Consider the following 27032-nt stretch of genomic DNA (forward strand, 5'->3'; position numbering starts at 1 on the left):
TTCATATAGAACTAATCACCTCTCTATTTATACTAAAGACTCATAACCGTTTCAGTATATATTCAAATAGAACTAATCACCTCTCTATTTATACTAAAGACTCATAACCGTTTCAGTATATATTCATATAGAACTAATCAACTCTCTATTTATACTAAAGTCTCATAACCGTTTCAGTATATATTCCTATAGAACTAATCACTTCTCTATTTATACTAAAGACTCATAACCGTTTCAGTATATATTCCTATAGAACTAATCACCTCTCTATTTATACTAAAGACTCATAACCGTTTCAGTATATATTCATATAGAACTAATCACCTCTCTATTTATACTAAAGACTCATAACCGTTTCAGTATATATTCCTATAGAACTAATCACCTCTCTATTTATACTAAAGTCTCATAACCGTTTCAGTATATATTCCTATAGAACTAATCACCTCTCTATTTATACTAAAGTCTCATAACCGTTTCAGTATATATTCATATAGAACTAAAATGAACCCTTCTACTTCATATTCATACTCATCACTTATATTTATATTGAACTTTAAACACTCTTATCTAGTACACACTGTACTCTACAATTACCCTGCCATTTCATATCACCACGGCCGTATTCATCATGCCCTGGTATCATCCTCACTGTGCATATATTTACATAACTCAGCATAACAGCGTGTGTAAGCCATCCATTATAAAGGACTGTCATGTAGCAGAGCAAGTGAGGCACATCAGACCAACATCAGACCTTTCAGACCACAGCTGACTCAGTGCATTGCTTTTAATGGGGATTATTATGAACTAACTGCTTCTTGATTAGCATAATTGAAAGGTTGATTAATGGACACACACACACACACACAGAGAGAGGGCAGTGTTTAGCGGAGCGAGGTTTAAATCTCGTGCTAAGCGAAGGTCCTTCTAATTTGGACTGCAGAGTCGTGGGATGTTCTCATCGCCTGTTGCCGCTGCAATGAGAATGCAATGTGCAAAATCTCTCCAGATAGAATGTGTGTGTGGGTGTGTACAAACATTATATAGTCTCTGATCTGACAAACAGTTGTGATGTGATTGTGTCTTTACTGACGGTCCAATACACGCATCCACACACACACATACAGTATTTACATACTTATACCATGGCATTGTTGAATATTCATTTTTGATTGGCTTGAAGGGAATTCTAATGCGTGCATTATTTCCCTATAAAGCTCAGTATAATTGCACTGTATAATTCAATGGCTATGAAGTTCATTCTTATATGTTCTATTTTGTAGCTGCTTTTGAAAGCAAAAGTCGAATTGACAACATTATTGATTTTCATAATAGCAAGCTAGAATGATGGTTTGGTTGGCTAAAATAGCACGTCTGTTTGTTTGGTTACCAAGGCAGCTACTGTGGCTATCTCTAGCTAGTAGCTACTTCAGTGGATGTTGTCACATTTATACTGGAAAATGAATACATTTCTAGCGGCAAATATGTTATAGGCATGGTATAAAAGGGATAATCAACTCATGGCTCTATGTGTTCTCTGGAAAATAAAGCAATTAATGGAAGGCTTGTTCCCCTCTGCTAACGCGTTGCAGAACATACCTTACACGTCATACACTATTTTCCATAGAACGCATAGCCCCTTGTTGATTATCCCTTACTTATACAACGAGTGGGTCTAATCCTGGAGGCTGATTAGTTAAAACCGTGTTCCAGCCTGTGTCTATTCCACAAATTACCACCAGCTAAGGCTATGAAGTTAAAATGCCTATTCAGTGATCCCTCTGACTGCGCAATCCACTGTCTCATCAACCAAGCCAGGCAATTTATAAAGTTGATCTCCACTGTAAAAATAATTGAGACTTTATATCCCATTTTGTTTAAACTAGCATTTGGTTTTCAACAGTGGAGATTTGTATTCACCTTGCTGTCTGTCTTTCCGACATTTGCAACATTGTTTCAATATTGAAATTTGATCTCCAGATGTCCCATAATGAACGTGTCGGGAGTCAGGATGAGACAGACACGCTGGCAGCTGTTCTCAACCAGTCGAAATCATGAATCATGAATCATTTGCTGTCGTTCCAGCTTCTGTTTGAAGTTCTTGTTGTTAGCTGTGTAGTTGGCTAGCTCCTCTGAACAGTGTCCTGGAAATCATGCATCATTAGCTCATTGTTATGGATGATGTATCTATAAAAAAGAAATCACAAAAAAAAAAACGCTTAAACAAAAGCAGCTACTTTGCTGTTATTCTGGCTGCACTGGTTGAAGGGACTGTGTTAGCCGTAGTTGGATAGTTGGATGAGAATGTTGCAGCCATCATGGCAACGGAACATTTAGAATGAACCAAATGGGTCCATAGAATTTGAGCAAAAATAATTAACGACTGCGTCTCTGGCAACCGAACCGATAGAACGAACGACCAGCCGGCTTGGGTAGCAACCCTAGATTTGTGTCGGAATTATATATTGTGGAAGGATAAAATGTATGAATAAATTAATCCAAATAACGTTTTCAATGAAAACATGTCAATCATTATTTGAATATGTTGGTAACCCGTTGTATAAAAGTGATAAAAAAAGCCAGTGTTTGGAGGATATATTGGCACGGTTTGCCGGCCCGAGATTAACAACACCGTACCAATATATCCTCCAAAACACCGGCTTTGAGGGCATTATCACTTAAACATACTGCATGTATATACTGTATACACACACTACACATTTACTCACACACACACAGTCTAAAGCCCCACAGTCCAGGGGCTGCTGTATGACAGAGAGCTGATGTGATGATTATCTCCAGTTAACTGGATTAGTCACATGGTTCAGATCAGCTCATTGTACCACTCACACATTCCCTTCCATTAGGATGTTCTCACCCGTGTAATGCACTCCAAACGATGGCACCAGGGGTTAACTGGATGGCTTTCAGAGCCTCCACCGTAGCAGACACTATTATCCAGAGTGACTTACAGACAAACACATATCACAATCATGGGAAGCACATTTTCGCTAAAAAATAAAGCAGCTATCAGCAAAGTCAGTGCTACTAAGAAAAGACAAGTGTGAGTGTTCTTGCAAGAAAGGCAATGGTGTTAGTAGCCTATACAGTGCTATCAGAAAGTATTCAGACCCCTTGATGTTTTCCACATTTTGCTACGTTTACAGTCTTATTCTTAAATGGATTAAATAAAGAACTGTCCTCGTCAATCTGCACACAATACCCGATAATGACAAAGAGAAACAGGTTTTTAGAAATGTTAAATTAAAAACAGAAATACGTTATTTACATAAGTATTCAAACCCTCTGCTATGAGACTCGAAATTGATCTCAGGTGCATCCTGTTTCCATTCATCATCCTTGAGATGTTTCTACAAATGTAGTACATTCTATTGATTGGACATAGTTTGGAAAAGCCTGTCTATATAAGGTCCCACAGTTGACAGTGAGTGTGAGAGCAAAAACCAAGCCATTAGGTCGAAGGAATTGTCCGAAGAGCTCAGAGACAGGATTGTGTCGAGGCACAGATCAGGGGAAGGGTACCAGAATATTTCTGAGGCATTGAAGGTCCACAAAAACACAGTGTCCTCCATCATTCTTAAATTGAAGATGTTTGGAACCACCAAGACTCTTCCTAGAGCTGGCTGCCCGGCAAAACTGAGCTATCGGCAGAGAAGGGCCTTGTTCAGGTAGGTGACCAAGAACCTGATGGTCACTCTGACAAAGCTCTAGAGTTCCTCTGTGGAGATGGGAGAACCTTCCAGAAGGATAACCATCTCTGCAGCACTCCAACAATCAGGCCTTTATCGTAGTGGCCAGACAGAAGCCACTCCTCAGTAAAACGGACATGACGGCCCGCTTGGAGTTTGCCAAAAGTCACCTAAAGACTCCCAGACCATGAGAAACAAGATTCTCTGGTCTGATGAAACAGCGCCATACGGTAAAGCATGGTGGTGGAAACATCATGCTATGGGGATGTTTTTCAGCGGCAGGAACTGGGAGACTAGTCAGGATCGAGGGAAAAATGAAAGGAGCGATGTACAGAGAGATCCTTGATGAAAACCTGCTTCGGAGTGCTCAGGACCTCAGACTGGGGTGAAGGTTCACCTTCCAACAGATCAATGACCCTAAGCACACAGCCAAGACAATGCAGGAGTGGCTTGAGGATAAATCTCTGAATGTCCTTGAGTGGCCCAGCCAGAGCCCAGACTTGAACTCGTTCTAAAATCTCTGGAGAGACCTGAGAATAGCTGTGCAGCGACGCTCTCCATCCAACCTGACAGAGCTTGAGAGGATCTGCCTGGAAGAATGGGAGAAACTCCCCAAACACATGTGTGCCAAGCTTGTAGCGTCATACCCAAGAAGGCTCGAGGCTGTAATCACTTTCAAAGGTGCATCAAACGAGGGACTAAGTGAGGGAAACAAACAATTTAATACATTTTAGAATAAGGCTGTAATGTAACAATGTGGAAAAAGTGAAAGGGTCTGAATACTTTCCGAATGCACTGTATATATTATAATTTTGCTGGTAAAAATGTGTTCAACTTCCGCTGGAGTAGCTAGCAAGTTTACTAGATAGCTACAGTAGTTGCTGTGGTAACCAAACAAACAAACGTGCTAGTTTAGCTAACCAACCCATCAGTCCTAACTTGCAATTACAAAAATCGAATTGAACATTGCCAACAATGTTTTCATTTCGACTTTTGCGTTCAAAAGCAGTTCAAACATAGAACACGCAAAAATGAACTATAGCCATTGAATTCTGCTGTGCAAATATAATGTACATTATAGGGAAATAATGCACTCTCTAGAATGACCTTCAAGCTAATCAGAAACAGGTATTCAACAATACCATGGTATGAGTTGCATTATCAGGTCTTTGTTTACCAACTCTCTTTCCAGAAGAAGTGAGTGATGGTGGTTAGTAACATACATACTATAGACCTTCAAGGAGTGAAGTAAGTTGTCTGGCTGGTTAGCGATTCTCAGGAAGAATGTCACCTATTCCCTATATAGTGCACTACTTTTGACCAGGGCCTATAGGAATCGATCAGGTGCCATGATGCAGCCCACCTCTCATCCAGACCACACATCAAATCCTTGACTCTTACACACATATAGGTCTGTACCTCTAAACAGGACACACAGCTCTCTAACCCAGAACAGGACACACTGCTCTCTAACACTGATCATTCTTATAATCCTATGGGCGCTCTTGACTCTACTTCAAAGATCTACTGGCTTACAAAATGATTGACAGAGGTGGGAGTATGTAAGATTTACACTGTAAGTCTTCATTTTGAGAGGCAGAGGCGTGGCAGAGCAGAAACAGAGACAGACAAAGAGCATGAGGACTTTGTTTCAGACCAATGCATAATATCCCTCTCCACCTCTTCCTCCTCTTCCTCCCACCCACTGCACTCTAACTGCTTCAATAATTAATCTGATCTCAAATAAAAAAACAGCATCATCTCACATGCAGAAAGTATGAAACAAAATCAAAGGTTATATTCTGACGCTTTTATTTCCAACCGGGAACAACAACAGTCTCTTCCACAATGCACAAACACACTTGATTAAACTTCAGACAAATGCTCAGAGCAACATATTTTGGTTTCTTATGGGAAAAGACACCATCCAACACATATTCTACTTCTTCACGGGCAGAAGTATCCAGTCAGTAAATTATTTAATGACCCACCATCTACAGTATGGTGGCCTTGCCTTGTCATGGCCATCTACTACCGCTGCGTCTGCCTCTGCCCTGCCCCTATATCTCCCAGCATTCAACTGGTTTAGCTACATACTGCAGCAGCACCCTATGTCTTAGTTATGACCAGAGCCATATATTGACATCTCTCTATTTTTACGTCCATGAGCTGAATTAAAAGATCCCCAAAAGCTTATGTGTTTACATTCCTGTTAGTGAGACTCATTTGCCAAGATAATCCATCTACGTGACAGGTGTGGCATATCAAGAAGCTGAATAAACAGCATGATCATTACACAGGTTCACCTTCTGCTGGGGACAATAAAAGGCCACTTTAAAATGTGCAGTTTTGTCACAGTACCACTCATCTCCTCGGCTTTTGAGCCTCTCCAGGGGACGACGATCTTCTCAAAGTTGGACTGCCTACCATCTGGTTCGGATATGGGAAGGAGACAAATGAAAACATTTTTTAACACGGCTAGCGGGCACGACAAGTACCTTGCCATTTGGACTGACCAACACTCCCGCAGTGTTCCGGGCCCTGGTCAACGATGTGCTTCGTGACATGTTGAAATGGTTCGTGTTTGTCTACCTTGACGACATCCTCATTTTTTCCCAGTCAGCTCAAGAACACGTCCTTCACGTCCGACAGATCATTCAACGTCTCCAGCTTTTTGCTAAAGCAGAAAATGGTGAATTCCATCGCTCCACCATCTTCTTCCTAGGGTACGTCAATGCTGCTGGAAATATTCCGATGGACTCTGACAAGGTGAGAGCGGAGGTAAATTGGCCTCAACCCACATTCAGAGTTGCAGCTTCAACGTTTCCTGGGGTTTGCTCATTTCTACCGCCACTTCATTCGGGGTTACAGCACCCAAGCTTCCCCCCTCTCAGCACTCACCTCTCCCAAGGTTCCATTCACGTGGTCTCCAGCAGCTGACCGGGCATTCTCGCACCTCAAGAATCAGTTCACTACAGCTTCTATCTTAATCCATCTGGACCCGTCAGTTTATGGTGGAAGTCGACACCTCGGACATCTGAGTTGGGTCCATCCTGTCCCAGCGTTCTTCCCAGGACCAAAAGCTGCATCCCTTCGCTTTCCTTTCCCAATCGGCTTAACCCCGCTGAGAGGAACTACGACATGGGCAATCGAGAACTACTCGCAGTGAAGATGGTGTTGAAGGAGTGGAGGCACTGGTTAGAGGGGGTGGAACATCCATTCATAGTGTGGTCTGATCACAAAAACCTGGAATGTCTCTGCACTGCCAAGTACCTCAACTCTAGGCAAGCTCGATGGGCCCTGCTATTCACTCGGTTCAACTTTACCATCTCCTACCACCCGGGGTCCAAGAAGGTGAAGCCAGATGCGCTCTCACACCTCTATAGCCCCGCTGCTACACCGTCGGACCCCAAGCCCATCCTCTCTATCGCTTGTCTTGCGGATGCACTCAACTGGGGTATAGAGAACCAGGTCCGTGAGGCACAGCATTCTCATCTGGACCCTGGGGGGTGCCCGGCTAACCCAATGTTTGTCCCGGACTCATTCCCCAATCCTGAAATGGTCTCATTCCTCCAGACTGGCCTGCCATCCTGGTGGTACACCATGGTTCCTGACGTCTCCGCGTTTGTTGCCGCCTGCACTGTGTGTGCTCAGAATTCTACCCCGCAGCAAGCTCCGGCTGGCTTCCTTCAACTACTCCCTGTTCCTCACCACCCCTGGTCCCATATATCCCTGGACTTCGTCACAGGTCTCCCTCCATCAGATGGCAACACCACTATCCTTACGGTGGTAGATAGGTTTTCCAAGGTCACCCATTTCATTCCCCTTCCCAAGTTACCCTCAGCCAAGGAGACGGCCCAGCTCATGGTGCAGCACGTCTTCCAGTGGACATGGTCTCTGATCGCGGTCCTCAGTTCTTGTCCCAGTTCTGGAAGGCATTCTGCACCCTCAATGGGTCGTCAACCCCAGGCCAACGGCCAGTCAGAGCGAGCCAATCTTGGAGACGGCTCTTTGCTGCCTCGTCTCCGCCAACCCCACCACCTGGAGCCAGCAACTCTTATGGGTGGAATATGCTCGCAACACCCATCCCTGCTCGGCCACTGGTCTCTCGTCTTTCGAGTGTTCCTTGGGATATCAGCCTCCACTCTTTCCTGAGCAAGAGGAAGAGGTCAGCATACCCTCGGCCCAGATGTTCGTCCGCCACTGTAGCCGTACCTGGAAGAGAGCCCGGTCCGCCCTTCCAAAGACCACCTCCAGTTATCGGCAACAGGTGAGCCGCCACCGGACTCCTGCTCCCCGCTATAGTCTCAGGCAGAGGGTATGGCTGTCCACTCGGGATCTGCCCCTCTGGGTGGAGTCCAGTAAACCTTCCCCATCTCCAAGATTTTGTGTCTAGGATCCAACCTCTGTCTCACAGCCCTTTGTCTCCTGTTTCCAGCCTGTCTTGAGCCTACCTGCCGTCCTGCACCTGTCGGACTCTGACCTGGTTACGAACCTCTGCCTGTCCTCGACCTGCCCTTTGCCTGCCCCCTGTGTTATAATAAATGATCTGAGAACTTAACCATCAACCTCCTGTGTCTGCATCTGGGTCATATCCTGAGTCGTGATAATGAAGGCCTGATTCACACAGTCTCCTCTGAACAGTTGATGTTGAGATGTGTCTGTTGCTTGAACTCTGTGAAGCATTTATTGAGGCCTGCAGTCTGAGTCGCAGTTAAACCTTAATGAACTTGTCCTCTGCAGCAGAGGTAACTCTGGGGTTTCCTTTCCTGTGGCGGTCCTCATGAGAGCCAGTTTCATCATAGCGCTTGATGGTTTTTGCATCTGCACTTTAAGAAACCTTTCCGGATTGACTGACCTTTATGTCTTAAAGTAATGATGGACTGTCGTTTCTCTTATTTGAGCGGTTCTTGCCATAATGTGGACTTGGTCTTTTACCAAATAGGGCAATGTTCTGTGTACCACCCCTACCTTGTCACAACACAACTGATTGGCTCAAATGCATTAAGAAGGAAAGAAATTCCACAAATGAACTTTTAACAAGGCACACCTGTTAATTGAAATGCGTTTCAGGTGACTACCTCATGAAGCTGACCAATTTTTCTCTCCATGTCCCTGGATTTCGACTGCTCTCTGGACATTCATGCCCGGATCTCACAGCTAGCTAGCTGCTATCCGTGTGACTATCGGCCTTCGTCGATTCCGGAGCAAACATCAATTGTTCCGGAGCTAGCAAGCTCCGTCAATCACTCCTGAGTTCCATCAATCGCACCTGGGCTGCAGTCGCCTATCCGGACCCGTTTTGCTGCCTTCGCGGAGCCCCACCGGGCCTTCACAACTGGACTGCCGACGTTATCTACCCGAAGGGGTTATTCGGCTGGCTCCTCCGTCGCGACGTTACCTGAACGCCCATCTGCGGCCTGCTAACCGTTAGCTGTCTTACCGGCTGCTATCTGAATAGACAATCGGACTATTTTTTTTATTATTTTTTATTATTATTATTATGTTTTCTTCTTGGGCCTCTATAACTATATCTATTGTTTTTATTTTTGTTGTTGTTGTGTGATTTGGATTGATCCCCTCTACCACACGGAACCCCACTAATCTACTGACGGAGCGCAGGAGGTGGCTAACAACAGACCTCCATCCTATGCTAGCTTGCTACCGATGCCCTGGCTAGCTGTCTAAATCACCAACCAACCTCTCCACTCACCGGACCCTTTTGATCACTCGACTAAGCATGCCTCTCCTTAATGTCAATATGTCTTGTCCATTTCTGTTCTGGTTAGTGTTTATTGGCTTATTTCACTGTAGAGCCTCTAGTCCTGCTCACTATACCTTATCCAACCTATTAGTTCCACCACCCACACATGCAATGACATCTCCTGGTTTCAACGATGTTTCTAGAGACAATATCTCTCTCTTCATCACTCAATACCTAGGTTTACCTCCACTGTATTCACATCCTACCATACATTTGTCTGTACATTATACCTTGATGCTATTTTATCGCCCCCAGAAACCTCCTTTTACTCTATGTTCCAGACGTTCTAGACGACCAATTCTCATAGCTTTTAGCCGTACCCTTATTCTACTCCTCCTATGTTCCTCTGGCGATGTAGAGGTGAATCCAGGCCCTGCAGTGCCTAGCTCCACTCCTATTCCCCAGGCGCTCTCTTTTGACGACTTCTGTAACCGTAATAGCCTTGGTTTCATGCATGTTAACATTAGAAGCCTCCTCCCTAAGTTTGTTCTATTCACTGCTTTAGCACACTCTGCCAACCCGGATGTTCTAGCTGTGTCTGAATCCTGGCTTAGGAAGACCACCAAAAACTCAGACATTTTAATTCCAAACTACAACATTTTCAGACAAGATAGAACTGCCAAAGGGGGCGGTGTTGCAATCTACTGCAAAGATAGCCTGCAGAGTTCTGTCCTACTATCCAGGTCTGTACCCAAACAATTTGAACTTCTACTTTTAAAAATCCACCTCTCTAAAAACAAGTCTCTCACCGTTGCCGCCTGCTATAGACCACCCTCTGCCCCCAGCTGTGCTCTGGACACCATATGTGAATTGATTGCCCCCCATCTATCTTCAGAGTTCGTGCTGCTAGGCGACCTAAACTGGAACATGCTTAACACCCCAGCCATCCTACAATCTAAACTTGATGCCCTCAATCTCACACAAATAATCAATGAACCTACCAGGTACCTCCCCAAAACCTTAAACACGGGCACCCTCATAGATATCATCCTAACCAACTTCCCCTCTAAATACACCTCTGCTGTCTTCAACCAAGATCTCAGCGATCACTGCCTCATTGCCTGCATCCGTAATGGGTCAGCGGTCAAACGACCTCCACTCATCACTGTAAAACGCTCCCTGAAACACTTCTGCGAGCAGGCCTTTCTAATCGACCTGGCCGGGGTATCCTGGAAGGATATTGATCTCATCCCGTCAGTAGAGGATGCCTGGATATTTTTTTTAAATGCCTTCCTAACCATCTTAAATAAACATGCCCCATTTAAGAAATTTAGAACCAGGAACAGATATAGCCCTTGGTTCTCCCCAGACCTGACTGCCCTTAACCAACACAAAAACATCCTATGGCGTTCTGCATTAGCATCGAACAGCCCCCGTGATATGCAGCTGTTCAGGGAAGCTAGAAATCATTATACACAGGCAGTTAGAAAAGCCAAGGCTAGCTTTTTCAAGCAGAAATTTGCTTCCTGCAACACTAACTCAAAAAAGTTCTGGGACACTGTAAAGTCCATGGAGAATAAGAACACCTCCTCCCAGCTTCCCACTGCACTGAAGATAGGAAACACTGTCACCACTGATAAATCCACCATAATTGAGAATTTCAATAAGCATTTTTCTACAGCTGGCCATGCTTTCCACCTGGCTACTCCTACAACAGCACTGCACCCCCAACAGCAACTCGCCCAAGCCTTCCCCATTTCTCCTTCTCCCAAATCCATTCAGCTGATGTTCTGAAAGAGCTGCAAAATCTGGACCCCTACAAATCAGCCGGGCTAGACAATCTAGACCCTTTCTTCCTAAAATTATCTGCCGAAATTGTTGCCACCCCTATTACTAGCCTGTTCAACCTCTCTTTCGTGTCGTCTGAGATTCCCAAAGATTGGAAAGCAGCTGCGGTCATCCCCCTCTTCAAAGGGGGGGACACTCTTGACCCAAACTGCTACAGACCTATATCTATCCTACCGTGCCTTTCTAAGGTCTTCGAAAGCCAAGTCAACAAACAGATTACCGACCATTTCGAATCTCACCATACCTTCTCTGCTATGCAATCCGGTTTCAGAGCTGGTCATGGGTGCACCTCAGCCACGCTCAAGGTCCTAAACGATATCTTAACCGCCATCGATAAGAAACATTACTGTGCAGCCGTATTCATTGATCTGGCCAAGGCTTTCGACTCTGTCAATCACCATATCCTCATCGGCAGACTCGACAGCCTTGGTTTCTCAAATGATTGCCTCGCCTGGTTCACCAACTACTTCTCTGATAGAGTTCAGTGTGTCAAATCGGAGGGTCTGCTGTCCGGACCTCTGGCAGTCTCTATGGGGGTGCCACAGGGTTCAATTCTTGGACCGACTCTCTTCTCTGTATACATCAATGAGGTCGCTCTTGCTGCTGGTGAGTCCCTGATCCACCTCTACGCAGACGACACCATTCTGTATACTTCCGGCCCTTCTTTGGACACTGTGTTAACAACCCTCCAGGCAAGCTTCAATGCCATACAACTCTCCTTCCGTGGCCTCCAATTGCTCTTAAATACAAGTAAAACTAAATGCATGCTCTTCAACCGATCGCTACCTGCACCTACCCGCCTGTCCAACATCACTACTCTGGACGGCTCTGACTTAGAATACGTGGACAACTACAAATACTTAGGTGTCTGGTTAGACTGTAAACTCTCCTTCCAGACCCATATCAAACATCTCCAATCCAAAGTTAAATCTAGAATTGGCTTCCTATTTCGCAACAAAGCATCCTTCACTCATGCTGCCAAACATACCCTTGTAAAACTGACCATCCTACCAATCCTCGACTTTGGCGATGTCATTTACAAAATAGCCTCCAATACCCTACTCAACAAATTGGATGCAGTCTATCACAGTGCAATCCGTTTTATCACCAAAGCCCCATATACTACCCACCATTGCGACCTGTACGCTCTCGTTGGCTGGCCCTCGCTTCATACTCGTCGCCAAACCCACTGGCTCCATGTCATCTACAAGACCCTGCTAGGTAAAGTCCCCCCTTATCTCAGCTCGCTGGTCACCATAGCATCTCCCACCTGTAGCACACGCTCCAGCAGGTATATCTCTCTAGTCACCCCCAAAACCAATTCTTTCTTTGGCCGCCTCTCCTTCCAGTTCTCTGCTGCCAATGACTGGAACGAACTACAAAAATCTCTGAAACTGGAAACACTTATCTCCCTCACTAGCTTTAAGCACCAACTGTCAGAGCAGCTCACAGATTACTGCACCTGTACATAGCCCACCTATAATTTAGCCCAAACAACTACCTCTTTCCCAACTGTATTTAATTTTAATTTATTTATTTATTTTGCTCCTTTGCACCCCATTATTTTTTATTTCTACTTTGCACATTCTTCCATTGCAAAACTACCATTCCAGTATTTTACTTGCTATATTGTATTTACTTTGCCATCATGGCCTTTTTTGCCTTTACCTCCCTTCTCACCTCACATTGTATATAGACTTGTTTATACTGCATTATTGACTGTATGTTTGTTTTTACTCCATGTGTAACTCTGTGTCGTTTTATCTGTCGAACTGCTTTGCTTTATCTTGGCCAGGTCGCAATTGTAAATGAGAACTTGTTCTCAACTTGCCTACCTGGTTAAATAAAGGTAAAATAAATCAATAAATAAATAAAAGCTGGTTGAGAGAATGCCAAGAGTCTGCAAAGCTGTCATCCAGGCAAAGGGTGGCTACTTTGAAGAATCTCAAATATAAAATAGATTTTGATTTGATTAACACTTTTTTGGTTACTACATGATTCTATATGTGTTATTTCACTATTATTCTACAATGTAGAATATAGTTTTAAAAAATAAAGGAAAACCCCTGAATGAGTAGGTGTGTCCAAACCTTCGACTGGTACTGTATATATAATATATATATATATCTCTCTATAGCAAGGGAATAAAGGAGATGGGGGATGAGAGAGCAAAGGGGAGATATAAATATTCTGTAAATTGGTCTGGTTATGATAGCTCAGATACTGTAGCTGTGTGTTTTGTCTTCTTTGACTGTTAACCTTGTGTTGTGGGTGTGTTTTGGTTGCTCTGACTGTTAACCTTGTATTGTGGGTGTGTTTTGGCTGATCTGAATGTTAACATTGTGATTTGGCTGCTCTGACTGTTAACCTTGTTTTGTGGGTGTGATTTGTCTGCTCTGATCATGATTCTTGTGAAGGTGATAATTGTGTTGACTGGGATCATTGCCATAACTATGCAGTTTTGAAATTTCCTGCGCTGGCTGTCCTAGGCTGTGGTAGGTTGTGTTAGAACTGTTGTTGTTGGTGGTGGTGGTGTGTGTGTTTGTGTGCGTGTGTGCGCGTGCGTGTGTGTGTGTGTGTGTGTGTGTGTGTGTGTGTGTGTGTGTGTGTGTGTGTGTGTGTGTGTGTGTGTGTGTGTGTGTGTGTGTGTGTGTGTGTGTGTGTGTGTGTGTGTGTGTGTGCGCGTGTGCTCCCATTCTCAGCTGTGACAGTAGCACTTGTGTTGCAGGCGACATTACACTCCCACGCTGAGAATAACTATACCCAGCCCTCCTCCAGCCTACTCATCTCCTCTCTTCCCCTCACCCCCCCTCCTCTTCTCTCTTCTCTTCCCTTGCTCTCCTCCCCCTCTCCTCTCCCCTTTGTCCTCCTCTCCTCTCTTCCTTTGCTCTCTCATCCCCCATCTCCTTTATTCCCTTGCTCTCTTCTCCCCTTTCCACTCCTCCATTGCCTTCCTCTGCTCTCCTCTCCTCTACTCCACCTCCCTTCCCTTACTCTCCTCCCACATCTCTTCTCTTCCCTTCCTCTCTCTTCCCTTTCCCTCCCCTGCTCCGCTCTCCTCTCCAGCGACAGTAACAGGTTACAAGTGCAGGTCGAGCGGAGCGAAGGCAGGAGAGGGAGACTGGTTTTCTCCTGTTCTCTTCTCCCTGTGTGTCATTCTCACATCAACCAATGTGGCCTGGAGCAGGAGAGGGAGCGGAGCCTGGTTTCTAAAACCAACTGATTCAACTCCTGCTGCTGGCTCTCACAGAACGTCATCTAGATAAGAGACCCCTCGACGTCTCTCTCTCTTTCCTTTTCTCTCTCTATCTTTCTGTCTATCCCTTTCACAAAGAGACCAAAATCCCAATCATTTACCATGCCTGCTTTTTTTATACCAGCATTTTGGTGTATCGTAAAGGGGTAGGCGGTTTTTAAAAAAACATTGTAAATTAAAAGCCACCTAAAGACCTGGTCATGATTCCTGCATTTTCACAGACCCTGTAACCAAAATACAGGTATCGGGTCTGTGTGACTGGTTCGCTACTTTTTTGCAGGTAAATTCATGAATACCTCCATTATTTAACACATCCCTCCTTTTAAATGCATACAGCTCCCATGGTTTAACAACACCCCCCAACCCCTCCCAATTTTCCAGTTTCCCACATATATGTAAATAAGGGGCTGTTTGAAAGGAGGTCATGTAAACATTGAATTATATTTTTTACTATTAATATACCAAATATTCTATCTGAAAATAGTATAATCTCTCACTTTCTATCTCTCTCTCTCTCCCCTTTTTCTCCCTCTCGATCACTCTATCGCATTTTCTTCAGCTTTCTGAATATGGTCTCCAGATTATTCGTCGAGGTATTGTGCCAACTCTTTCCTAAACAGTGTTTCTGAAATATTTAAAATATCACCTCAGGAATGGACAGGATCAAGACCACAGTGATGCACGAATGATTCTCATTTAAAAAGTAACACATTCAAACAAGTGATACTGTAGGACATCTAAAATGTTCATTTGAATCACTAGCATTGCCTGTCAGTGAGTACGCACGTCTACACTGTAAACTTTGTCAAGTGGGAAACATCAACATAATAACAGCCACACATATAGAACAAACACACAACAAAACGTAAAAGCCTTACGCAGCTCCAAAGGCCCACAAACTATGTTTTTAACACAAAAGAGAGCTGATTTCCATAGCCCGGTGGGATGTGGGGGAGGGTGGGGGGTTGTGGGGGTGCAGACTGCTAAATAGTCAATTAATGCTACCCAAAGTAGCTCTGCTGACTATCTTGCGCTTACCCTATGCACACTACATTGACACTCCCACTCAAAACCCACACACATTCACATAATGTACACTACATATGCACACAGACACTTAACACAAATATGCATACCGACACAACACACACACACACACACACACACTTCTACACTCATAATTTGCTGCTGCTACTCTGTTCTTTATTTTACTCTTATTATTTTCTATCGTGGTGCCTAGTCACTTGACCCTTCAAGTACATGTCTACCTCAAATATCTCGTTCCTCTGTACATTGATCTGGTACTGGTACGTCCTATATAGAGCTCCACATTGATCTGGTACTGGTACGTCCTATATAGAGCTCCACATTGATCTGGTACTGGTACGTCCTATATAGAGCTCCACATTGATCTGGTACTGGTACGTCCTATATAGAGCTCCACATTGATCTGGTACTGGTACGTCCTATATAGAGCTCCACATTGATCTGGTACTGGTACGTCCTATATAGAGCTCCACATTGATCTGGTACTGGTACGTCCTATATAGAGCTCCACATTGATCTGGTACTGGTACGTCCTATATAGAGCTCCACATTGATCTGGTACTGGTACGTCCTATATAGAGCTCCACATTGATCTGGTACTGGTACGTCCTATATAGAGCTCCACATTGATCTGGTACTGGTACGTCCTATATAGAGCTCCACATTGATCTGGTACTGGTACGTCCTATATAGAGCTCCACATTGATCTGGTACTGGTACGTCCTATATAGAGCTCCACATTGATCTGGTACTGGTACGTCCTATATAGAGCTCCACATTGATCTGGTACTGGTACGTCCTATATAGAGCTCCACATTGATCTGGTACTGGTACGTCCTATATAGAGCTCCACATTGATCTGGTACTGGTACGTCCTATATAGAGCTCCACATTGATCTGGTACTGGTACGTCCTATATAGAGCTCCACATTGATCTGGTACTGGTACGTCCTATATAGAGCTCCACATTGATCTGGTACTGGTACGTCCTATATAGAGCTCCACATTGATCTGGTACTGGTACGTCCTATATAGAGCTCCACATTGATCTGGTACTGGTACGTCCTATATAGAGCTCCACATTGATCTGGTACTGGTACGTCCTATATAGAGCTCCACATTTTATTTTATTTGTTTTACCTTTATTTAACTAGGCAAGTCAGTTAAGAACAAAATCTTATTTTCAATGACGGCCTAGGAACAGTGGGTTCAGGGGCAGAACGACAGTTTTGTACCTTGTCAGCTCGGGGGTTTGAACTTGCAACCTTCCGGTTACTAGTCCAACGCTCTAACCACTAGGCTACCCTGCCGCCCCATTGATCTGGTACTGGTACGTCCTATATAGAGCTCCACATTGATCTGGTACTGGTACGTCCTATATAGAGCTCCACATTGATCTGGTACTGGTACATCCTATATAGAGGTCCACATTGATCTGGTACCGGTACATCCTATATAGAGCTCCACATTGATCTGGTACTGGTACATCCTATATAGAGCTCCACATTGATCTGGTACTGGTACATCCTGTATAGAGCTCCACATTGATCTGGTACTGGTACATCCTGTATAGAGCTCCACATTGATCTGGTACTGGTACGTCCTATATAGAGCTCCACATTGATCTGGTACTGGTACGTCCGATATAGAGCTCCACATTGATCTGGTACTGGTACATCCTGTATAGAGCTCCATTCTGTGTATTTTATTTTATTCCTCTTGTGTTAATATTTTATTGTCATTATTATTTTTAAACTCTGCATTGTTGGGAAGGGCTCATAAGCAAAGATTTCATGGTAAAGTCTACATGAGTTGTATTCGGCGCATGTGACAAATAAAATGTGACTTGATTTGCATGCGTGCAGCAAGCTAAAGACTGCTAGCATGTGATTGCCCTTCCTGCCCTCCTGGGCATTGAGCAGCCCAGCATTGAGCAGCCCCAGCATTGAGCAGCCCCAGCATTGAGCAGCCCAACATTGAGCAGCCCCAACATTGAGCAGCCCCAGCATTGAGCAGCCCCAGAATTGAGCAGCCCAGTATTGAGCAGCCCCAGCATTGAGCAGCCCAACATTGAGCAGCCCCAGCATTGAGCAGCCCAGCATTGAGCAGCCCCAGCATTGAGCAGCCCCAGCATTGAGCAGCCCCAGCATTGAGCAGCCCAGCATTGAGCAGCCCCAGCATTGAGCAGCCCAACATTGAGCAGCCCCAGCATTGAGCAGACCAGAATTGAGCAGCCCAACATTGAGCAGACCAGCATTGAGCAGCCAGGTAAAAAGCAAGAGATCTAGACAGAAGAAAAGACTGAGATAGAGTGCCAGACAGTGAGAACATTAAGCTAAACTCCAGTGAGGCAGTTGTCAGATTAGCTGTTTCCAGACAGAGTGAGACAAGAGGTGACAGTGACACAGTCACTCTATGTTGTCTTCCTAGACAGCTCTCAGAGGACAGGCAGAGTGCCTAGTCTACAGGTGCTCACTACACGTCCGCAGGAGGAAGATTAGCCACGTTAGAAAAACACATTAAGCAGCCTACTGCACTGGAAGTTAGACATTTTACATCTTCATATCAACCATGTGTTACCAGCCCACCTTAAAATGACACCATGTGTCATGAAAGTTTATATTTATGTCATTTTATCAAATAATTTTTTTCAATGCAACCTCACCTGACCCGACATGATGACCACTCTTTAGGCCTACCTGAGAATCCAAGTATCTAGTCTTGGGAGACATATGCTTTTGGTGTGACCATCTGGTGCCGGAGGAAATGGCTGCCGTTTTACGATCCCCTAACCAATTGTGCTATTGTGTGTGTTTTTTTTGCATTATTCGTAACTTATATTGTGCATAATGTTTCTGTCACAGTGTCTTATGACCAAAAAGAGCTTCTAGATAATCAGGACAGCAACTACTCACCCCACACGGGTGAAAATATTTTTCTTTAACGTGTCGGACCGAAGGATTTACTTCAGATGTCTGACAAGGCCCTCATCCCTCTCATTCGCATGAGAAAGAGACAGAGAGATCAGGGACGAAGGTCTTGGTGCCTTGTAAGGAGCCGATGGCGAGCGGATAATCTCACTTTACCATTGGTCCTATTAGCCAACGTACAATCAATGGAAAATAAAAATAGATAAACTACGATCACGTATATATCCTACCAACGGGACATTAAAAACTGTAATATCTTATGTTTCACCGAGTCGTGGCTGAACGACGACATGAATAACACAGCTGGTGGGTTTTAAGATATTTCGGCAGGATAGAACAACGAGGAGTACACCACATCAGTCACTGGCTTCATTAATAAGCCCATTGATGATGTCATCCCCACAGTGACCGTACATACATTTCCCAACCAGAAGCCAGGATTACAGGCAACATCCGCACTGAGCTAAAGGGTAGAACTGCCACTTTCAAGGAGCAGGACTCTAACCCGGAAGCTTAAAATAAATCCCGCTATGCCCTCTGACGAACCATCAAACAGGTAAAGCAGGACCTAGACTGAATCGCACTACACCGGCTCCGACGTTTGTCGGATGTGGCAGGGCTTGCAAACTATTACAGACTACAAAGGGAAGCACAGCCATGAGCTGCCCAGTGACATGAGCCTACCAGATGAGCTAAATTACTTCTATGCCCTCTTCGAGGCAAGTAACACTGAAACATGCATGAGAGCATCAGATGTTCCGGACGACTGTGTGACCACGCTCTTAGTAGTTGACGTGAGTAAGACCTTTAAACAGGTCAACTTTCACAAGGCCCAGATGGATTACCAGGACGTGTACTATGAACATGCTTTGACCAACTGGCAATTGTCTTCACTTACATTTTCAACCTGTCCCTGACTGAGTCTGTAATACCAACATGTTTCAAGCACACCACCATAGTCTCTGTGCCCAGGAAAAAGACGAACACGCCCCCATTCTCATCGACAGGGCTGTAGTGGAGCAGGTTGAGAGTTTCAAGTTCCTTGGTGTCCACATCACCAACAAACTATCATGGTCCAAACACACTAATCAAATCAAATCAAAAACTCAAACTGGGTTAAATCAAGGTTTATCTATTAATCTTGTTGCACCAAATTTGAAACCTAGTTTTAAATAAATCCTAGTTAAATGAAATCCTTCCACTAATCTAAGTTTAGTTTTCACGTTGAACATAGATTAAAGTTCATCCTTTTGCTCAATGAATATAAACTTAGATTGGAGATGAATTCTAAACTGCCACTTGAGGTGGTTTAACTGATAAAATGGCAGCATACCTACTGTGGAGAGACCAAAACCAGTTCCTCAGCTAATAATTATTATGCAACATGCTGTAACGGGCCTGATAACGGCCTGATTGCAGTGAGGTAACGTTAGCATTAACACATTATAGGCATTGATATTTACCAATTATTTGTGCTTACTGAATATTGGTGGGTCAAATTGTCCGTCGTCATCATATGGGTTATGAAGAGGAGCAAACTGCTGGAGAATCATATCGCATATCTTCTGGGTGATAGGATGAATTCCCTTGGACAGAGGCTCCCGTCTGAAATAGCCCCCGCCTCTCCTCTGCCGCATCCTTTTTGGCTTTCGCTTTTAAGTTTTTCCCATCCGATTTGGGTCCCTCTTCTCTTTAATCCGTGTTGATCTATTACATTTGTCGCAAAAAGTGGACCAGGCGTCTTCCTTCTTTTTTGACAGTCGTGATGTCTTTCTTTTTATCCTCCAGTACGTTACTAAATTTCTCCATCAGCTCCGAGAATATTTTTTTTCATAAACAGAAATGTTTACTTCTTTGACGTGCCATGATCAGGTGGCTAGCGGACAAATAATATAGTTGCTAAATAACTTTAAGTAACGACAATAATAAACAATATTGTATGCTAGCTATCTTGGTTTATAAACTACCTAGCTACGTTAGCTAGCAAATTAGTTTTCTGTCTAGTACTGGAAAATAACGGATTTGATTTCAAATCAGGCAACACACATGAGAACCTTTGGATGGAAAGTTATTCTAACGTTACGTTGTTAGTATTTTATCAAGGAACAGAAACTTTGTGGCCTCATTTGTCAAGTAGGCTAGCTACTTCATTTCAACTTATGAAATACCTCATAAATTGGTGTAACATGTCACTAATCACAGTTTAAAACCGTTAGTCATAGATTTACTGATCCAGATTTCAAATTAATTGGTGCAACACATCTCTGATTAATTACAAACCTAGATTTACAAAACCTAGATTAGCTCTAATCCTAGATGAATTTAAACCATGTTTGTACAATCCACAATCCAGTAGGCTGAGCTGAAAAGCGTGACTATACTGAAATGTATCCTAATTCAGCACCATGGAAAGCGTTGGTCAAGAGGCCCTAATTTGCCACCATGAACAGTGTAGGTCAAGGGGCTCTAATTCAGCAGCATGGACAGCATCAGTCAAGGGGGCCATAATTTAGCATCATGGATAGTGTCGGTCAAGGGGGCCCTAATTCAGCACTATGGATAGCGTCAGTCAAGGGCAGACCAGGGCTTTTGACACCACTAGGTTGCTATACAGTACCTGACCAGCTTGTGACTGACAAATGCAGAATGAAAGGGCTTGATAAAGAAGGCCTAGGGACAATAAAGAAACTAAAAAGGTGACACACTGACGCACATATGTACATATCTATGTTGTAGGGATAACTCAAAATAAAAACATTCCTCTTTGGGTTTGAGTCATGCATTTCACAAGCATTTCGCTACACTCGCACTAACATCTGCTAACCATGTGTATGTGACAAATAAAATTTGATTTGATTTGAAATTCAATTGAGGCTATTGTTCCAAATCCTGGATGGAATGGCAACTTGATGTCCTTCCTAATCATCAGCAGCAGTGGGATTTGCGCAAACCAAACCATAAAGCACAATTAGCCATAATGAAATCATAATAGCCTAATCAAGCATGTTTAATTGGCATTGTGAGAATTCAATTAGACACTAAATGGAAATTCCCTGTCGGTTAAAAGGCTGTCATAAAATGTATATAATGTCACAAGATTTCAAAGATACGTGAAGTGAGTACGTTTTATAATTTAATCAATTCGGCCAAAAGCTTCAAACATTAGCCTAATAAAGTTGGCTAGGCCTACTGTAGGCCTCCTGTGTGAAATTCGGAGACTTCTCTCTAAGCCTGTGTGTGTATATGGCACATTCATGCGTAGTGCATAACAGCCAGCGCGTATTAGTTGTGTAAAATAATGCACGTTAGTTAATCGAGCCATGTTAAAAATCACGTGCTTAACACAATCTGACGAACGGAAAACGACTTTCCCCACTGAACTATAATGTCCCGTTGAAAATATATCATGTTATCAAACCAGGGAAACAATTAAAACGTCACAATCACTTCCAACAATATCATAGAAACAATTATACACATAACCCCCGTTACGCATAGCCTATATCCAGACATGAATGAGAATATTTGTCATTATGTATCCTCTAGGTCTTGAAATTCACAAGAAAGTATGATTCACTCTCCAACTGTAAGCATCATGGACATGCAGGGTGTGTCGCGGTCAAATTACAATATCGAGAAGCCATGGTAGGCTATTGCTATATGGGCCTGTCTAAGTATAGGATTACTCACTTGCCACCGTGAGAACCAGGAGAGCGAACGCTGCTGTCATCCGGGCTGCCATCGCCGCTCGCTCCCTCCACTGCGCCCCTGAGATCCGAAAAACTTGGAGATGGACGAGTTTCCTGTTTCCCCGCTCTTTCGCTCCCACTGTGAAAAGGAAAAATAATACCAGAGACAGCACACACCAGCGCGTAAGAAGAGGGTAACTTAAGGTGTCATTTTAAGTCATTGGTATCCGACGATCCCGTTAGTTTGATAAAGGGGGAGGCTTCAAATCTCGTTACTAGGCGAGGGTTGTTGAGTCTTCCCAGATGAGGAGACTTGTTTCTGTCACAGCGCGTCTGAGTGGGGCTACGTGTCCAATCCCCGCCAGTCATGGAACTGCAAGAGCACGGCAAACGTGGGGTGCAGAAACGGAGTCCATAATTACACTTGAGTATTAAAATGTTATTTTTCCAAAATTTTTGTGGCTATAATGATGGATGGCGAGTTACGGGAGATAAGGTAATCCCGTTGATGGTAGACTGTCCAGCCATTGCCAACTGTAGATAAAATATTAAAGCGGTCGTCCTCACTTTGCGCATGCCAGTCTGGTGCGCTCTCCGTCGGGCGGCGGAAGGTTCCGGTCTCTACCGCCCAGTTCTGATCTAGCCTACACAGTTGCTATTTGTGACAACAAATAGGAAGCAATTACAGTAGAGATCCCCGAGGCGATCGGCTTTTCTAATACACTGCATTTACTTATTTTAATTCAATGGGGATTAATCCTTCGAAAAATACATTTTGTTTTTAAGTAAAACCCCTTGGGTCTCCACTCAAAAACAAAAACAAAACAAAAAACGCTTTTAATGTGAAAAATAAAATAATAAACTTGACTTTTCAGGCTTCACAAGCAGTCATCACCATAACACATGATCATGGCAGAGAAAAACACCTCGTGCCCTTAAAGATCTAAGTAGAGAGAGATTGATAGCACATGCAGAATAACCATGCTGGCGCCATGATGCCTGATATCATAGTTATCAGCATTAAACACATTAGACCCCGGTGCACCACATGGAGCAGTCCCATCCCTCTAGCCTGAAGAGAGATGCTGGTTGGGGAGAGGTGTGCATCATGGGGCAGGGCTTTGGGTGTGGAATAATCTTCAACCCATAACAGAGATGTCTGATAAATGAATGGTTATCTAAGAAAAATGAGCAGGTTAAACGTTTATGGGCGCTTCACTGAGGTGGATATTCAAGGGCCCAAAACGGGGCCATTTAGAGTCCTTGTTGAAAAGTTGACTCACTGTGTTCTGGTCCCAGTCTGGTTGAAAGGTCAACCCCCAGTCTGGTTGAAAGGTCAACCCCCAGTCTGGTTGAAGGTCAACCCCCAGTCTGGTTGAAGGTCAACCCCCAGTCTGGTTGAAGGTCAACCCCCAGTCTGGTTGAAGGTCAACCCCCAGTCTGGTTGAAAGGTCAACCCCCACTCTGGTTGAAAGGTCAACCCCCAGTCTGGTTGAAAGGTCAACGCCCACTCTGGTTGAAGGTCAACCCCCAGTCTGGTTGAAGGTCAACCCCCAGTCTGGTTGAAAGGTCAACCCCCAGTCAGGTTGAAGGTCAACCCTTACTCTGGACAAGGTCTGTATTGTAGTATATCCCAAAAGTGAATGTGGCCCTTAGCACTGAGCATAGGCCTACAGTGACACATACATATGTAATATATCATTTTACACAGAAAGAGCAGGCCCACTTGAGTCAAGCCAATTGTGAGTGTAGTGAACATCTCTATAACACGAAGCTCAGGCCCATGCACGACTCTGACTGTATGAGTATGCAGTATGCTGGATAGGGAAATAAAGAAATAGGTCAATGCTGAAACCATGCAAGGTGTTTCATTTCATTACCTGAGAATAAACACAACTACCTCAGCCTCGCGTGGCGGCCCCAGCTGGTAACCATGGGCTCCGTAATAATTACAGAGGGAGATTATGCAATTAACTCTGTGTGAACTTAATTAACGGTTCAAATCCCCCCTCCCAATGCGCTACACTCTGAGACCCATGCTAACTACCCAGGGATACTTCTGTAAAGTTGACAGAAGGGAAGAGGGGGGAGGGATGGGGGGTTTGGGGGGATGGAGTCAAAGGAAGAGGAGGAAGGCGGGGGAGGGGGGGGGTTCTCCTAGAGAAAGGGGGCGGTAAATAGAGAGAGGAGGAGAGGGATGAGAGGGAGGAGACACAGCTACCCACTCTCCTCTCATCAACTCCAACCCTAACACCACACTTGCCAACATAACACATACATTCACAGGATAACAGTATAGATATCCAGTTACCTTAACAGCAGGATATCTCAGTTCCACCTTGCCCGTTAAAGTGGGTATGCCATAACAGAGCCACATCTCTGCTGATAACCTAATCAAATTAACATCCATCACCCCATACACGCCCCCCTTGGCCCCGCTCACCCCACCCCTCAGACCAGTAGGCCTGCTTGTAAAAGCTGTGGTGTGTGTGTGTGTGTGTGTGTGTGTGTGTGTGTGTGTGTGTGTGTGTGTGTGTGTGTGTGTGTGTGTGTGTGTGTGTGTGTGTGTGTGTGTGTGTGTGTGTGTGTGTGTGTGTGTGTCTGTGTGTGTGTGTGTGTGTGTGTGTGTGTGTGTGTGTGTGGAGGGCCGAGGGAGAGTGGAAACAGCATAAATCTAATCAGAGCTACTTAGAGCTCACTGAGGGCTGTGCCAAGAGAGACTGAGACCAGGCCCCTGAGATGAGCAGCCTCTGACAGCAAGCAAACAAACAAGCAAGCAAAAAAAACAGAATATCCATAGCACTTTGTCCTCCTCTCTCCAAACACCAGCATTAATGACACAGGATGGAAACTATGACTTTTCTCCCCGACGTGTGGCAATGACAGTTTAATTACTACTTATCCACACACCGCCTAAAGTAGTATTTCAACACCAGCGCCAACTCTCTCCTCAGCCTCGTCAACACATTCCCCACCAACCTACCCTGGCAATATCTACCTTCCTGTCTCTTGCCACACTCCTAAACCCCTAACTCTCACACCTCTCCTAGCTTCACATAACTATTTTCTTCCCAGACTCCATTCTGGGGAGAATCCCACACTTCTCTACTCATTCCTTTGTCACACTATTGGCCTGTTTGTAGGTTTAAATCCTGTTTCTTTACCTTCAAGTGCTCATCGACCATGCCATTATGTAGGAGGCATTTCCCATTGAAATTCAGTTGGTGAAAGTGTAATATAATCAGTTCATATGACTGTGGGACATTTGTGCTCCCATATGATAGGCAGGGACAGGGATTTCCCTAATTCCAGAATGGTGGTCTGTCACAACCAGACACTGTCCTACTCTGATGACTACAACTCACCCTGATGGCTCAGTCTCTGGACGGGACCTCATACTGGTAGTCCCCCTCCCCTGACAGATCCTCTACTATTGTTCTCCTCTCTCCCTCCCTCTCCTCCTTTCTCTCTCCCCTTCTTTTATTATATCCCTCTCTCTCTTTTCTCCATCTCTCCTCTCCCTTTTCTCCATCTCCCTTCCCCCCCTCTCTCTCCTCTGTATATCTCCCCCTTGCCCTCTTCTCTAGTCCTCCCTACACCTCTTCCCTATAGGAGTCAACAATGGACACAGTCCTCCCTATAGGAGTCAACAATGGACACAGTCCTCCCTAAGGAGTCAACAATAGACACACAGTCCTCCCTATAGGAGTCAACAATGGACACAGTCCTCCCTAAGGAGTCAACAATAGACACACAGTCCTCCCTATAGGAGTCAACAATAGACACACAGTCCTCCCTAAGGAGTCAACAATAGACACACAGTCCTCCCTGTAGGAGTCAACAACAGACACACAGTTGTCATGACTGTCCTGTGAGGATCTAAATGCATCAGATCAGCTTGGCAATGAATGACAATAACCAGGCCCTCTCTCACCCACAGAGGGTTGACAGTTCACACCCTGTCATAAATTACAGGAGAAAGGCACTTTCTCTCCCCCTCCAGTATTTAACTCAAGGAATGTTCTTTGTTAACAGACTTCTCCCCGCCAAAACTCTAACACGTTCAAAAAGTGAATACTGGAACAATATTTCTAACATAAGACCGTGGGGAATGGTCAGAGATGATCTGTAGAAAACTAATGTCATATTGGTTTTTATTTTGTGATGTAATTAAAAAGCTTACGAAGGAAATACTGTACCTTGAAAGGTATTTACACCACAGGTATGAAGTCTCCATTCTTAATGTTGTGTATGAAATATAAAAAATGAGGAACATATTGTTGTTACGATTCTTTTTTTTCTTTTTTTAAATGTTCTCCCCAATTTCGTGGTATCCAATTGTTGTAGTAGCTACTATCTTGTCTCATCGCTACAACTCCCGTACGAGCTCGGGAGAGACGAAGGTTGAAAGTCATGCGTCCTCCGATACACAACCCAACCAGCTGTACTGCTTCTTAACACAGCGCGCATCCAACCCGGAAGCCAGCCGCACCAATGTGTCGGAGGGTACACCGTGCGTGCACCTGGCAACCTTGGTTAGCGCACACTGCGCCCGGCCCGCCACAGGAGTCACTGGTGCGCGATGAGACAAGGACATCCCTACCGACCAAGCCCTCCCTTACCTGGACGACGCTAGGCCAATTGTGCGTCGCCCCACGGACCTCCCGGTCGCGGGTTGTTAAGATATTCATGTGATTTTAGAAGGTATAAGAGAATCTATCTCCTATAAACTGTGCATAGTAAGTAGGCACGCCCCAATTGAGGTCAGAGAGTGTGTCAGACAGACGGAACCGTCCCCTTTGGCCAGAGTGCATAAAAGGCTTGGTAAAGAGATTAACATGAAAC

The 27032-nt window shown here is 44.5% G+C and overlaps 1 protein-coding gene across 1 annotated transcript in view; it reads right to left on the bottom strand.

Moving 5' to 3' along the window:
• LOC109880703 (neuronal acetylcholine receptor subunit beta-2) overlaps window positions 1-22778 on the bottom strand; it is a 56781-nt gene extending 34003 nt beyond the window's left edge. The window contains exon 1 of the mRNA XM_031798098.1: window positions 22189-22778. Within this exon, the coding sequence (XP_031653958.1) occupies window positions 22189-22240 (52 nt within the window). The 5' untranslated portion in view covers window positions 22241-22778. The remainder of the gene's footprint in view (window positions 1-22188) is intronic.
• Window positions 22779-27032: the final 4254 nt, after the last annotated feature.

This window comes from Oncorhynchus kisutch, linkage group LG19 (assembly GCF_002021735.2).
Source record: "Oncorhynchus kisutch isolate 150728-3 linkage group LG19, Okis_V2, whole genome shotgun sequence".
NCBI classification, from domain to species: Eukaryota; Metazoa; Chordata; class Actinopteri; order Salmoniformes; family Salmonidae; genus Oncorhynchus; species Oncorhynchus kisutch.